At 20.9% G+C, this 16992-nt stretch overlaps 5 protein-coding genes across 5 annotated transcripts in view; 3 read left to right on the top strand and 2 right to left on the bottom strand. All coding sequences in view use genetic code 6, as the record gives it.

The window, feature by feature from the left end:
* The window catches only part of TTHERM_00227890 (hypothetical protein), a gene marked incomplete at both ends in the record, with an annotated part of 744 nt that extends 615 nt beyond the window's left edge, over positions 1–129 (top strand). Inside the window, one exon of the mRNA XM_001014320.3 lies at positions 1–129. This exon is cut by the window's left edge and continues 101 nt beyond it. Within this exon, the coding sequence (XP_001014320.3) occupies positions 1–129 (129 nt within the window).
* A 1501-nt stretch (positions 130–1630) lies between these two features.
* Positions 1631–3743, top strand: TTHERM_00227880 (patatin family phospholipase; the record flags this gene model as incomplete). Its single annotated transcript, XM_001014319.3, has 5 exons — positions 1631–1817; positions 2246–2640; positions 3012–3173; positions 3290–3415; positions 3522–3743. 5 exons carry the CDS (start codon positions 1631–1633, stop codon positions 3741–3743), a joined length of 1092 nt encoding a protein of 363 aa, XP_001014319.1.
* A 1651-nt stretch (positions 3744–5394) lies between these two features.
* Positions 5395–5730, bottom strand: TTHERM_000227879 (ISXO2-like transposase domain protein; the record flags this gene model as incomplete). Its single annotated transcript, XM_012797301.1, has 1 exon — positions 5395–5730. One exon carries the CDS (start codon positions 5728–5730, stop codon positions 5395–5397), a length of 336 nt encoding a protein of 111 aa, XP_012652755.1.
* Positions 5731–8722: 2992 nt separating this feature from the next.
* On the top strand, positions 8723–10573 carry TTHERM_00227860 (patatin family phospholipase; the record flags this gene model as incomplete). The annotated part of the gene is made up of 5 exons (XM_001014317.2): positions 8723–8909; positions 9275–9669; positions 9885–10049; positions 10114–10239; positions 10352–10573. The coding sequence occupies 5 exons, from the start codon at positions 8723–8725 to the stop codon at positions 10571–10573; spliced, it is 1095 nt and encodes a 364-aa protein (XP_001014317.2).
* Positions 10574–11864: 1291 nt separating this feature from the next.
* On the bottom strand, positions 11865–14038 carry TTHERM_00227850 (hypothetical protein; the record flags this gene model as incomplete). Its single annotated transcript, XM_001014316.2, has 2 exons — positions 11865–12267; positions 12489–14038. 2 exons carry the CDS (start codon positions 14036–14038, stop codon positions 11865–11867), a joined length of 1953 nt encoding a protein of 650 aa, XP_001014316.2.
* Positions 14039–16992: the final 2954 nt, after the last annotated feature.

Raw genomic sequence — 16992 nt, 5'->3', positions numbered from 1 at the left:
AATTATAGATATGACATAACATAAAACATAAGCATGGAAACTAAAGCTCGCTAAAAATCCTTAATACTTAATAAATTTGATTAAATTTTTGATTTATTACAGTTATATAAAGGAATATTTAATAATTGATTCAGAAATATTTTATTTTACAAATTTTGATTAAATAATTTATTTGGTAAAAAATGATAAATTTTTTATTTAAATTAAAAAACTTGTTCATTAAATTAATTTTATTTAGCTATTAAATTTAAAAAATAAAACAAAAAATTATGATGAAGTTCATAATTTTTAATCACTTCATTATAATTTTTAATCTTAAATTTAATCTGTAAGAATATTAAGGAGCTTAATAATTTAATATTAATTTATTTTACTTCTTAAAATAATTTTTAAATAAAACGGTAGATAATTAATTTATTTTAATAATTTTAAATAAACTTTTTAAATTAAAAATAATTTTTTATTTATTTTTATTAACAATTAATTAATTATATCCAAAATAAATTTTTAAATCATTATCAATAGTTTCCTTAAAAGTTAAATTGAAGTAAGTAATAAAAATGTAACAAATTTTCAAATAGTTTTCATTTAAATTAATTTATTAATCAAAATATAATTTTAATTTAACTTATTCACACTATTTCTACAATAAATAAGAATTAACCTTAATTTTTAAATAATAAAATTATTTTTTGAAAATACTAAGAGAAGATTAAATTAGATAGAATTACACTTTATTGAAAAGTTGATTAAATTCTTTAAATAGTTGATCGAATTAAGAGATAAAAACTTTATAAATCATTTTGAACAAAAAAAATAGCAATTATAATGTAATAATTACTTTTTATACTATTACTGTGATGAAAAATTTTGATCATACAAAAAGATTATCTATTTATTAAATGTATTTGAAAACAAAATTAAAATTATTTTTAAATATATTTTTTAAAAATAAATGAAATATAGCATGAATACTCTTTTTTTGTAATTTATTTTTTTAAGTTTAATTATTGATATGTAAATTATAATAAAATTGATATTTGGAGTTACTAAGAAGAATCTTAAAATGAATGATAATTAACTATAGTATATGTTAATTAAATTAGTTAGAAAGTAAAGTTTAATTTAAGATTTTATACAAATTAACAGACAGCATTTTTAGAGCTAAAAAAATGAATTAGAATTAAAAATAATAATTTACTTATTTTTGGTGAGTAAGAGAATTTTTATCATACCATTTTTCTTTTATTAAATCTTTTATAGGTACAAAGCAACTAAAATATCACAAATAACGAGATACCCTTTTTATAAAAGAATTATTGGATATAATGAATGAGCGAATTAGCTTTTAAGTTAAGCTGTTGTCTAATATTTGACTAAAAGAATCAAACTACCCTTAGTTGTTTATTAGAGAAAAGATAATTTATTTTCTTTGAAATTAAATGACAAATTATAATTGATTATACAATTTAGATATATTAATAGATATATCTTTATTAGTCTTTTTTACATTTTTAATGATAATCTTAAAGCATTCATTAAATATTTAAACAATCAATAACTAATTGAAGATCCATATAATTAATAATTTGAAGTATTAATAAGAAGCCCTAATACTATAAATAAAACTATGAATAAATTACTTTTCTTAAGTGTATTTTTAATAGCTCTTTTTGCTCAAGGAGTTCTTGCTGGTTAAAAGTGCAGAGCCTTGGCATTATAAGCAGGTGGTGACTTAGGTTCCTTTGAAGCTGGTGCTTACAAGGCCTTAGTCGACAACTTACCAGCTGAAGAAGTTTAATATGATGTCTATACAGGTAATTAATTGGATTATTCTTACTTTAATCAGGATTCAATCACGCTATCTAGTTATTTACCTGACATCAAACATTCAATTTGCTTTTAACTTTCATCAGAATAATACTAAAATTAATCTTCCTCCATTATTAATTCTTTTGCCACACTTAAACAATAATTTTATCTCATACTTTTTTACTTTTAGCAACCACCATTATTACTTCAATAATCTATAAATCATCACTCAAATTTATATCTAGCAATTTAATCTTAGAAGATGAAATTTGTTTAACTATATTATTCAAAATTTGAAATGAAAGAGAAAATAAATTATTAAGCATTAGGAAAATTGATTATGTGATTCGTGATAATTCTAGTTTAAATTCCTATTTCATTTATTTATTTATTGATTCTTATTTTGAAAGCTTAACTTTCTTTAAAAAAATAGGTATTTCTATTGGTAGTATCAACACTTTGGGATTATCTCAATTTGCTAAAGGTGAAGAAAAGCAATAATCTGATTGGCTTATTAGTTTGTGGTCAAACCTCAAAAGAACCGATGTTTATAAAAATTTCCCTGGTGGTATCGTTCAAGGTTTGTTTTTCGAAAGAGGTATTTTCGATAGCTCTCCTGCTTTAGCACTTTTGAAAAGATTAGTTACCAAGCCTCCTCAAAGAAAGATTTCAATGGGTACTTGCGACTTAAAAACTGGTGATTTAGTTAGATATTTTGAAAACCACCCCTCTGATTTCCTTGCCGAAGCTGCCTTAGCTTCTGGTTCTATGCCAACTTTCTTCCCTTACTCTACTCTTGAAGATCACACTTATGTCGATGGTGGCACTGTAAAATATTTATTTATTTATTAAATTTATAAAAGAAACATTGGAACTCTAAACAAAATAAACAACTAAATTGTAGAAAAAATAAAATAAAAACTGATTATTTAACACTGAAAGCAAAATAAAAATCAATTTATCACAATCTTAAAGTTTTATTTGCTTTTGTTTCTTCTTTGAAGCGAATGATTAAATAAGTTTGAAAATCAATGTGAAAAAAAATATTAAGAGATAATCGATTAATTGATTTATCTATCTATCTATTTAATTGACTTTACAAGCTTAAAAATAAAAAATCAATGCAACTACTGATTTTATCTAATTAAAAATTCTTTTATAAACACAATATAAATAATAATTTTAAACAAAAATAATAGACTGGTACTTTGATCGATTTCCACGCAGCCATCTAAAGATGTCGTGAAACTGTTGAATCAGACTCCGATATTACTTTGGATCTTATTTATGTCTAATTCGCTTCCCTTGATTTCTGGAGTTCTGATAAGAAGAAGAAAACCTTTGAAGTCTACTAAAGATCAGTAATAAATACTTTTTATATTATTACATTAATCTATCTATCTATCTACTCATTTATAAATCAATTTAAATACAACTAAAGTGTTTTCAATTTATTTTATCTATTTTCAATCAACAGTAAGCCATTCAATCATACTCCACCGTATACAAACTCTTATTGGAAGCTATGGATATTTATCCTGATGTTAATTTCCGTTATGTCATCAAGCCATCTAAGGCTTTATTCATGCCTAAATTACCTTTCGTAAATATTTTTCTTTTATTATTATTGATGAGATTCATCAATTTAAAGTTGATTTAAATATCTCGTTGCCATTTTAAATTAATCTAATTTATTGTAAAATAAATAGCTCTTCGACAATAAATAAATGAATTAAATGATCTAACAAGGTATTGATGATGCTACAAATATCATCAAGTCTAGCGGTCTTAATGGTAATGCTAGAGAAGTCTATGAAGAAAGTGTTAAGCTTATGTAAAAGGAAAATGCTTTCTATCAACATTCTCAAACCAACAAAACTGAAAAAATGCTCGATGCTTATAACAAAATCAAAAACAGCTTAAATCTTTGAGCTTAATAATGATTTAAAAAATCATTTTTACAACAATTTAATAAAAGTATATGAAAAATATATATGACTATATTATTTTTATAAAAAACTAGCATAAGAAAATTTATATTCATACAAATACAAATTAATTCATAATAAATTTTCATAAAATCATTCATAAATATCATTCATTATTATATATTTCATAATTTGCTTCCTTTTATATCTTCTTTTTACCTTCCTTTAATTAATAATTATCCGTTCTACAAAAATAAAAGTAAAAGACTAATTAATCTTCTTATTTTTGTATAATCAAATTACAAATCCTTATCTTTATTATCTAATTAACTATTCACTTGATTTGAAACTAAAATTTTGTCTTAAGCCTAATTTTGTTTTTGGTAGAAATTTAGTTAGTTAGTTAGGATATTTATTTATTTGCTTGAATTAATTACTTTTACAAAATTAATCAATCATCCAAAGCTAGATTGTTTATATCTAATTTTTAAAACATAAATTAGTAAATATTTCATTTTACATTTATTTCACTAATAGCGGTGCAAATAATTTAGAAGAACATGCAAGATAAATGAAAATTTATTTTTTTTGAATTAATTTATTCCCAAATATATTTTTTAAATAAGTAAACTAAATATTCTATTATCAAAATAAATGATTCAAAAAAATTATGTTATATTTATTTATATTTATTTATATATATATATATATAAAATTGAAAAATATCTAATTATTAAAAATAAGAAACCATTTTATATACCATAGTTTTTGGGGAGCAAGTTGAGGATATATTTTTAACTAATATTTATTATCAATCTAATGTCAAAATAATTTAAATACTCAATTAATAATAATGTGTGTCAAGTAAAGTTTCTGTTTTTTTGACTGATTTTCTTCACTAAGCTTATAATTTAATAGATTAGAGAGAGTATTATTATTAAGTATATTTGTGATCCATATTTGTATGATTTGTATAAGTAAAATGTGAATATTAATATTTAGTTATTTTAAAAAAATAAATAGTTAGAAGGTATTAAATTAATTCGAAAGATGGAAAATAATAAGTGCATATTTTTTGAGCATAGTTAAAAGAGGCATTTCAGAAAAACTCAATATTAATAAATCAAATGTTGTGAATATCATTTAATAAAATTAAAATTAATAGAATTACCTCCCAATATAATCTAAAGGCTACCTAAAGCTTTTAGATTAAAATAAATTAAATTAAATGTAGGGTTTATTAAAGTTTAATTAACTGACATTACCGTTATATCTAAATAAAATGACATATATGTCCTATCTAAAATTTTGTGCAGGATTGGCCAATCTAAATAAATTTACATTTTATATAATTTAATTTTATTGACAGATCTATTTTATGTTCCTATCTTATTTTATTTTGAAAAATTTATAAAACTAAATTTTGACCAGTTTTAAAAATATAATGAATAAAAAAATGAGATAAAGTCAATTTATTTCATAAATAGTTTAAATAAATTAAATTCTATATCAAAATATACAATAAATAATCAACTATCATTAAAATTTAGATAATTGGTTAATACTTACTTACTTATATTGTCTTTTTCATAATATTACTTTTGTCTCCCCTTTAAGTCTACGCGGTCTATCTTTTAAGTGTTTCCACCTATTTTCAATTGTTTAAGTGTGGATGTATTGTATTATCCCAACACTTTTTTATAATTTTTTTCTCTATTATAATTTTTATTTTTTATCTTCTATTTTATAATTATTATTATTCTTATTTGTTATGCTCTACAAAGTTTTTAGAGTGATTAACTGTATAATGCTTATAGCCTTTCTATTTTAATGAAGTATAAGAATGCCATTTATCAGTAAAGATAAATTTACTATTTTTAGATACAAACTGCAGTATTAGAGGAATAATAGTTTCTTTATTCACTGCTAAATTGGTATTAAAACAGTTTTATTTTCTTTATTATTTCTTTTGGTCATACCAATAACTCATTACTACCTCCTTAAAAGCCTACCTCTCTTGTATTTGCGAGAGAATTCGCTCTCATAAATTTCAACAAAGTGGCCATCTTAACCTAATTACAATTTTGAAAAATATTCATTATAATTATTTTTTAATGCTTAACTTTAAATCTTTCTTAGTATAGTGAGATCGCACTTAGAAATGTCAATATTATTAGTAATTTTTATATATTAATCCTTAATTGGAAAATGCAAGAGGAACATTTTGAGCAAAATAGAAATATTTAGCTAGGATGTATTAAGTATCTTATTTTCTTAAAAGAGTTTTTATCTTCTATAATAGCAATCAGGAGAATAGCACCTCCAGTAATAGTTGTTTATGTGGGATGAAGATTTGCCAACCTAAATATGTTTTTTGCATTTATACCAAATTGGGGTTTATAGAATATTCATGCATAGAGAAATGTATATTGCATCTTTCTAATCATCATCTTAAATTTTCACTTCTCTTATTATCTTTTAAATTCTTGTTTCACTCCATTATAAAAAAAAAAAACATCTTCATACTTAACCTTTGCTTCAACTTCTTTTTTATCATTATCAAAGATCTCCATATCTTCAACATTTTTTGCTTTTTAATCATCGAATACTCTATCATATTCATAAAACGCATTTATTAAATAGAGTATGTCTCTTCATACAAAAGTCATCTTAAAGCACATTTTTTCTTACTTCAGTTCTAAGTTCTCTTTCTTTTTTGAGAAGAGATTTCTATTATTTTACAACAAATATTAAGGTATAATTTAGATATCTTTAAATAATTTTAATTAATTAACTGATTATTTTCTAATTCCATTTATATCTTCTCAAAATGCTGAAATTGTGTCCTATCTAATCATATTGACATCTGTCATTAAATTAAGATAGAACAATATATCTCAATAAATATTAATAGATCGATCCTGTTCAAAATTTTAGATAGGACATATTTATAATTTTATTAAGATAGGATGGTACTGTAATAAAATTAAGTTTTGACCAATATATGATATGATTAATAAGGAAGGATTCATTGATCACTCCTGTATATCTGAGCTCTTATAAAAAATGAATGATGAAGATTTATGTATGTATGTATGTATGTATGTATGTATGTATGTATGTATGTATGTATGTATTATCATCTGAAACGTTTCGCAGAGATATGGTTGATTTAGGCTAAAACGCAAGGAGAATAACTTATTTGAATAAAATTGGTTGATTATGCTTTATTATATGTATTAATATGTTATAGGTATTCCTCTATTTTCTTAATATTTTCTTTAGTAATTATTTGATGCAAGGAAAAATATAAAATAATTAATCTTTATTTTATTTAAATACAAATTCTTAATTTTTAAAAAATAATCTCACTTTCTTTTCATTTTTTAAGTTTAATAAGAACTTCAAAAATTTTTTGCTTAAATATTCTTATAGAATAAACATATTTTTCTTTATCTATTTTCTATTGAGATTATAATCAACATATATAAAACTCTATATGTTTATTCAAAAGTATTTAACATCCTTCATTGAATTTATTTGAAGGATGATTTTATTTCTGAAAAATTTTTTTATTTGATTCAAATGAAAATAAAATTAAAAATTTTCAAGTAATCGATTCGAAATTTAAAAAAAAATTTTTACCATCAATAATTTATTAAGATATTTTACTAAAGTTTAATGTTGAAATAATTTTTTTTTGAAAATTAAAATTTTAATAAATTAATTCAAATTCAATTGCACAATACAACAAAAATTATGAATTAATTCTAGTTTAGATAAAAAATAAAATACCAAATAGCAAAGTGATAAATAATATTAATCAAATATTTTATATTTTTAAATAAAAATAAATTCAGATAGTTTAATAATAAGCTTTTAGTTTATTAATGTTCAAAATTAATAAATAAAATTAAAAAATATTTTTATGACTGACTATAAAATAAAGAAATAAGAAATCCTTTATTACAAAATACAAAATAAATAATAAATTTTGTAAAAAATTTTTATAATTATTAAAATAATAAAATTTAGAGCTATTCTCTTTAATTCAATTTAAAACCAATCTATTGTCATAGAAACCAATTAATTTTAACATAAATCTTTTTAATTATCTTTGATTATGTAAAATTTGTAAAAAATATTAATAATAAATTTAATATTTGGAATTTCTGATATGACTGATTTCTTATCAGGAAGATAGAAAAAATGATATCTTTAATTTTCTATAAAAATGTATATTTAACGAATACTTAACAGTCAAAAATAATAAAATATATCTTGAAATAACAATTAAATCTGGCTATACTTTTTATTTCAAAATAAAGAAAATAATTATCTCATAAAAACTTTTTCATCTAACTAAATATATTTATTTGCCTTGTTATGCTTGCTAATAAATAAATTATAAGAAATATGTTTGTTTGAACTTTAAAAATATTCTTATGGTTTTGATTCATTCAAATATTTTGTATAATATTAAAAAAATATAGTTATAACACACTTAAATTAGAAATAAGATAAAGAAGATTATTTAATAATTGTTATATTTTGTTTTTCTTTTATAGATATTTTTTCTGAGTAATAAGAAATGATAAGAAAAAAATTAAAATGACATAAATTTATATGGTCTAAAGTGTGATTATAGATTTTCTCTTCTGAAACGAAGCTCTTCTTTTAGTTATAAATAGTCATTATATTTTGTTCTTATATAAACGAAGCATCAGACTACTTACGTATCAAACAAGAATATTACGATAGATATATCCATATTTTATTTAAAATCGGTAAATAAATATAGCATTCTTATTTAGTTAGGTTGACTTTTATAGATCCTAAGAAGAGGTAACACAAATATTAGCAAACAATTTTAATTAATATTCACAGATATCAGATAATACTTTAATCATTATATAAAAAAATAGGAGATTCACATAATTAATTATTTTGGCAAAAATAATAATTAATAAAAAATCAAGAAAATGAATAAATTATTTTTACTGAGCCTATTTTTCGCAGCTCTTTTCATTTAAAACGTAACTGCTGGCTAAAAATGTAGAGCTTTAGCTTTAGAAGCAGGCGGTGATTTAGGTTCTTTTGAAGCAGGTGCTTACAAGGCATTGGTTTATAATTTACCTGCTGAGGAAGTTTAGTATGATGTTTACACTGGTAACTAAATTTCTTATTTATTTCTTCATTAGAAATAGCAAAATTATTCTTTTAAATGAGTTTTCTAGAACCATTATCTTTTCATTAATAGCTCCATTTTAGCATTTAGAATATATTTATTTGCATTTTATTTTAGAGTTGCATGAATATTTACTCACTTCTTCTCTTAAAAATATCTTAATTAGAAAAGGAATTTTATTAATCTTTGGCAAATTTATTTTTATAGTGTTCCCTAATTTGATTAGTAATTGTTCAAATTTAATAAACAATCCTACTAAAAAGAAATTAAATCAAATATAAACAAAATCTTTCTTTCAATTTTTATTTTGATTTATAAAATTTTGATTAATAAATAATTAATAAAGGTATTTCAATTGGTAGCATCAACACTTTGGGTCTCTCTCAGTTTCCTAAAGGATAAGAAAGGGATCAAGCTGACTGGTTAGTGAATCTATGGACAGGTTTAAAATAAAAAGATGTTTATAAGAATTTTAAAGGAGGCATTGTTTAAGGATTACTATACGAAAGAGGTATTTTTGATAGCTCTCCAGCTTTAGAATTACTTAAAAGAGTTGCCACTAAACCTGCATAAAGAAAAATTAATATTGGAACATGCAACTTAAGAACTGGAGAGCTCGTTAGATATAACGAATAGAGCTCAATTTCTACTTTGGTTTCAGCCGCATTAGCTTCTGGCTCTATACCTACTTTCTTCCCTTATTCTACCTTAGACGGTGAAATTTATGTAGACGGTGGCACTGTAAGAATTTTTAAAAATAAATTATTAATAAATGTTCAAACATCCCTTTAAAAACCAAATTTATAAAACAAAGGTATGCTTACTGCATATAAATGTTCGATTAAAATAAATAACTAGTTTTTTCTCACATTTAATCAAATATTTATCACAATTTTTAAGAAAATAAATATAAGTTTTTAATAAAAGTATAATAAGTCATATTTTAATTAAAATAGACAGGTATATTGATTGATTTGTAAGGTGCTATTTAGAGATGTCGTGAAATCGTATCTGATGATTCCGATATTATAGTTGATGCCATATTCGTTAAATTCTCTAAATCACTTGATTTATGGACAACTGATAAAAAGAAGAAGACTATGGAAGCCTTCCAAAGAGCTGTAAATGAAAATTAAATTAAAAAAAATTTATTAACGCTAATTTTAAACAAACAAACATATAAAGAGCACAATTATGGGTTTCTCTAACACTTATAGATAGTTACTTGATGCTATGTAATTATACCCAGATGTTAACTTCCGTTATATCATAAAGCCATCTCATGCTTTGCCTAATTAAAAAATGCCATTCGTATATTATTTTAAGAATAATTTTAATTTTAAATATAAAATATATTTACATCAAAAGTTTGTTTCTATGTTTTCTGTAAAAAATAAATAATTTGTTTTTAAATTAAAAATAGCTTTTTAACAATAAATAAATGAATGAAATGATATAATAAGGCTATTAAGATGCTCTAAATATCATCTAATAAAACGGATTTGAAGGAAACGCTAAGGAAGTTTATTAAGAAATCACTGAACGCTTCTAAGCTGAAACTGGTTCAAATATAAAAAATGAAGGCAACAGACAAGAATAAATGTTAAAAGCTTATTACAAAATCAAAAACAGTTTAAAAATTTGACAAAATTAACTATTTAACAAAATTAATTATAAAATAATGAAGTTTATATTTATAAAAATTTACTATATTTATACAAATTAAATGCCAAAACTTATTGATTAAAATTATCCTTTAAATCTTATTTTTGTTATTTATTATTTTCTTATTTGTTTTAAATAGTTAGTTCTACTTTATCAGAAATAATATAAATATATATGTCTGTTTATTTTTCAAATTTAATTTCTTATAATCTAGATGACGGATATTTTTGATCAAATGAGCAAATGCATTTCAAAACGATTAATACCAGTTTAGAAAATGTTACTTTTTAAAAAAATATTAAATACTTATTAGAATATAGAAGTAACAAGGGTTATACAATTCTTACATTTTTTGATAATATTGATTAATTTTATTTTTTTTTTATTTATTAAAGATCTAATAAAGACTTATTGTAATTAATAAAAGCCCTCTTTAAGCTCAATTGATCTATTTATTATTCAAATAAATTTCTTAGTATTTTCAGATTAACAGGTACAGTTATTAGTATTTTATAAGAATTAATAAAAATAAATCTTTACTTTTTGTGTATTTATAACAGTGAGTTAAAGAAGCCTTTTTATGTTTAAAATAAATTCTTTTACATATTTTTTCTTTTAAAAATAAAATATATTTTTAAGCTATTTTATAAAATTAATTTTTCATGAATTAAAAAGGTTTTAACTATTTGATATTATGAATTAAGCTAGAAATTTTTTATTAACTAACACTTATATTCCTAACTAAGTAAAAATTTTAAATAATTTTCTATATTACTTAAGAAATATGTTTAAATTAACCTCATTCTTAAAATAATTTATTTAAGAATGATAAATATAATTAACTAATTGCTGGTTTGCTTTAACATAAATACAAAAATATAAAAATACCAATTAGATTGAAAACCAAATTTTCTAAAAGTAAAAGGTAGCTAGCTATTTGATTATTAATTTTCCTGTTATAAATTATACAAATTAAAACAATTTAAAGTTAAAATAATTAATTTTTAATAATATTTTATCATATTTTATATAAAAAATAAAAAAAATCTTTGAATAAATTAAAACATAATTTATTATTTAAAAAAAAGATTTATTTAAATTAAAGAAACTTTAAGGATTTAATCTTTATTATTTAATTTATAAACAATAAATTTTTCTATTATTTAATAGAATAGAAATTGATGTTTTTTGATTATTAAATTTGCATATTAGAAAAAATAGATAAATATATTAATGATATATAATAATTAAATACTTAAATTAGTATGAAATCAATCTATAAGCTTATCTTTTAATTAAATACACAATGAGCTAAATATTCTTTAATCGATTTAGCATAAATCTTTGCCTTATTCTTAACATCTTTATAAGAATTTTGTTATCTATTCAAATTATTAATCATCAGATTCTAAAAGACAAATTTAATCTTCAAAATAATTATTTTGTTTTATTTCAGTATTTTAAAGTTAGCTTAGATATATTTCAGAAGAGCAACCTACCAATTTAAGAGCAGCCAGTTATTACTTACTTAGTAATACCAAAACAGCTTTCTTTAAAAACATTAATTCTTTAAATATTTACAAAATATCCAAGCTTTTAAAAACTTACTCTTCAATTTTTTCTTTAGTTTTAGGGTCTAGCCCTTATTATTACAAGTATTCATTTTTTTTAATCCTTTTTTATAAATTTTAAATAATTTCTTAAATTTATATATAAATGCTTCAATTTTTAATAAGTTTATATATAATTGAGTAAGATAAAAAATTAATTAATAAATTTATACAAACTAGCTTTTTATATTGTAATTTTTTAATTGCGTATGTTTTATTTAAATAAAAGGTAATTATTTTTTATTTAGGTATATTTTAAATGAAAGATAAATAAATAAATTTTACCTTTTACCAAAAATAACTTTTTATATCTTTTTAATAACTGAATGGTCAAACATAGCGGTATAATTGAGCTTTTACTTTTATTATTTTTCATTAGATTTACTTAGTTTGGTTTTGTCTTATTCTTATTATTATTTTAAATTGCAACCAGAAAAAATTATAGCCTGCTTTGATAGAAATTTACTTTAATTAAGTTAAATATTCTAAGAGCTATCAAATATGTTTTTTGTTTATTATATTTATGTTTTAGGTTTGCTAAATTTTCTTGGCTAGATGATTTAAATGGGTTTTTTTTCTTCATTGATAATTACTTATTCAGGACAAACAGCTTGATCAGAAATTTTTAGAGGAGACTGAATATTAGTTTTATTCAAGCAGCATTAATTACATAATTATAAGTTAAATGAATCCATCGTCATATCATTTGACTCTTTTTTAAGACCTTATATAGAACATTACTCTCCTTCTTAACCTACTATTTTATTTTTTATTATAGTTAATGACTTAATTTACTGAGCTTCAAAATTAGGAATAACAATTGATTTCGCATTTTCAGACTCTTCTTCCACAAAGCAATCTTCAATTTGTTTCTCGTTTTATGGCTGAGCGACTTCCTTTTTTCCAAGCTATTTATTTAATTTCAGCATTTTTTAATAGGTACCTTGATACATGTTTTGAAGAAAGAGTAAGAAAATATCTTCAAATATAAGTTAAGAAGCAAATTTTCTAGCTAGAATACCAACACACATTAATAGAGCTAAAGTACTGTTACAAACAGCTAGAATTTCAGGAAATGTATGATATTAAATTTAACTATACTAAATAATTTCATCCATTTCTACAGAGATTTGCAAAATGAGCTTAAGATTTGTTTTCTAAATAAAAATTTACCTATCGAAATTTTAATTCTATAATTAATATTGAATAGGAGAAGAAAAGGTGGATTTTTTTTAGATAATAGCTCCACTAGAAACACTTGTCATTTATTTTTACGTCTTAAAAATACTAAGCTAAAATTAATCTCCTAATAGATTTAGATATGCATTTCTATAATTCACTTATACCATTTAAGAACTCGTGTTGTATTAAGACGTATATAATTTTATATGGAGCGAAGAAGATGTATTACTAATTAAATTGTCTATTTATTCTTAACTAGCACAATTATTTGGTATATCTGTTTTATAAATATCAGTGTCTTGGCAGCGGTAAGTAAAAATAAATATTCTAGAAACGATGCCCTATAAAGCACTTAGTGTTAGAGAGAAATTAGAAACAGAAGAGAAGTCTAAGCAATTAAATCCATTTAGTTAAGGATCAGAGCACTCAACTACATTGAGCTTAATCAAATTATTTTAAGAGTTATTTTAATATAAGAAATATGGCAAGAAAACCAGATAAGTCTAATTTTAATTTCTCTATAAATCATTTAAACTTGTATTTGGTATGTATTCATATCTAAATGCTATCAAATTATTATGGAGATCTAAATCAATGCTCTCTTCTGTTATAAAATTTTGCTAAATGAATTTAGGATCAATTTAATTATTCATGTAAAGTAGAACTTAGTAGATAAAATAAGTTGTGAATAATACCAGGACTGCAAACGATAAAAAAGCCCCAAATAAAGTTTTCTTCCTTACTTATTTTTGGCCGATGTTGAATTAAAATGAACTTGAAAGAAAATCAATACAAGTAAATGTGGATCCCATTTTTATTAATTTAGCTCTTTGTCTAACTTATAATTGTTTCTATTAGAATTTTGATTTAGAATAAAAATAGTGAGTGGCTAATTAATTAATTTCTATTATTTATAATTCACAAATTAGCCAAGCAATTTTTTAAAGTTATTTTAATTTATGGCGATTAAGCATATTAAATTTAATATTAAAAAAGAATTTTTACTTAAGATTTTCTCTTAATGGAATAATAAATGTTAATATAAATATAAAATATTTGTTTTCTATTCAGGCTAAAGAGTAAATAAAATCATTTTTATTTTTATAGGCTTAATAAATTATATTATTATTTAAACTTAATGTATTTCATTCATGATGATTGATACAGTTAAAGTTAATTAATTTTTCTTATTTAAATATTTTAAAAGTGAACATTTCTAAAATAAAAAATTGCTCTCTTTTTTATTTATTTTTGAGGTTTTTGCTCGATTTGAAATTAATACAATTTTATTCAATATGATATCAAAAAGTTATATGATTATTTGTAATTTTAAAAATATTTGATCACTCACTATACTAATGATTAATGAGCAATCAAGTATATATTTATTTTTTAAAATAAAAAATAAATTGAGTTATACATTTTTAATTACACCAATATTGCATAAAATTTTTATACATAAAATATATATAAGAACTAAGTAATATTTTATTAATAGAGAAAATTAATTTATTTCTGTTCAAAATATTCTAACTTCCTTTAAATTCATTAGATTTTTATGAGTTAAAATAACAGTAAGAAGAAACATATTATACTAAATTGGAGAAGTAGTTAAAGATTAATTTAACTTATTAGTATCAGGAGGCTGCCTTATTTAACTGATATTAATGAAATTAAAGAAAAATGTGAATCAATATGGATTGCTAAGGGTAAAATTCAACTGATAAACCTTAATTGATTTAAATTTGTGAAATATGTTAAATTTATATACTTTATAGAAAGAGATGAATATATTTATTCTAATGGAATTAGATTTTCTATTTTAAGATAGGCAAAATAAGGAATACAGCTTATCAAAATTAAATAAAAGCTAATAATCTTGTCAAGCAAGAAGTATAGATAACTTGAAATTTAGAACAATAGCAATGATAAAAATTAGAATTTGAAAAATTTTGATAAAAAAGATGAATATTAATTATACATTTAAAATTATTCCTCTTTTTTCTATCAATTCATTTAATAACACAAATGAAAAATTTAGAAAACATAATTATTCGTCATATATATCTTAGAAATAATTTAAATGATAAAGTATTTGATTTAGTTAAATAGAAAATACTTTATCAAAAAAATTTATCGATTTTTACTGCAAAAATGATGTCTCTAATATATTAGATTATTATCATAATTAAAGGATAAGAAGAGGATGGAACCTGAAAATATAATTCTTTTTTCCAAAATTTAATTTAAAAGAAGCAATCAGTAATAGGACATAAGAAAATTCATTATTACTCTAAATTATTATATGTGAATTGAATATATATTAATATATTTTCAAATTTTATTTGATATATCAAATGATAATTTTAAATTCTATAATGTCTGAAACGATATTTTCATATGAGAGTAGAGTAAAATCAAAGATAAGAAATTAAATTTAAATATAAAAATTAAATAAAATATTTGAGTTTTATTAAATGGCAATATTTAAAATTTTAATTTTAATCAAACATTAGATTTATTTTAAAGAAATTCATCAAGAAAATATGTTTGATATGTTTGTTTTATTTAAAAAACAAATAATTTCTAAATATTATTTTTAATTTTCTCTTTAATTCAAGAAGATTCATTATTAAAACACTCCTCTAAAATCAAATGCATTCTTTTTTTGAGATGAAGAATTTAAAGAATTATCATCAATTAGAAGATTTAAGAAGAAAATTCCTATATATTTTATCACCTGTTTAATCATTAGTAATTAATATAACAAATGCTTTTAGCCTTAAAGAAAGTATAAGGTAAAATTTAGAAATTTTTAAAAAAAGTAAATCAATATAGAAAGTTGTAATTTAATTATAATTATGGTTTTTAAAGCTTAATTATTAATGCAATTTTATCAGAAATTAATTTATTTATTTGCAAGAAATGAATAATCTTTGATTAAAATCACAAAAAAAATAAAAAAATTGTAACTAATATTCTAATCTGTGTAAATTAATTAAACTAATTATGAAATAGATTTTGCATCATCAATTCATATAAAAATAGAAAATAAAAAACATTCTAATTTTTACATGTCACATAAGTATGTTATGAAAGTTTCTATAAAATATATTTTTAAAATGAATTCATTTTTTTAATTTTAACTTAAAATATGTTTCAATCATAAATGGTATTTATACTAAGAATACAACAACAATTAATATTTATATTATGACAATTTGTATTATTTATATACATTTAGACAGAATATAATTAAAAATTTGAATATGATATAATAGGCGTCATCTTTGTATGTAGATCTATCTATCTATCTTTAGAACTAAAATTTATTAAATAAATTCACACATGATTAATAGAAACAATTGTATAAAATCTGAGTTATTTGAGTCAGAGGCTTTTATGTCTGCATATTCTTCCTTAAATCATTAATTTAATGAAATAAAACACACAAAAGTAGACTTTTACTTTTTAACTCTATCTATATTTAATTTTAATTGTTGCAATTGTAGAAATCCAGAGTAAATAAATAAATAAATATTATTTATCATGATAGTAGTAATTCTTTATGAAAGAATAAAATTTAATTTGTTGTAAGAAAAATGAG

This window comes from Tetrahymena thermophila (genome assembly GCF_000189635.1).
Source record: "Tetrahymena thermophila SB210 genomic scaffold scf_8254665, whole genome shotgun sequence".
In the NCBI taxonomy this organism is placed as follows: domain Eukaryota; phylum Ciliophora; class Oligohymenophorea; order Hymenostomatida; family Tetrahymenidae; genus Tetrahymena; species Tetrahymena thermophila.
Note: the sequence above shows the minus strand (reverse complement) of the source record. Positions and strands in the feature narration are given on the sequence as shown.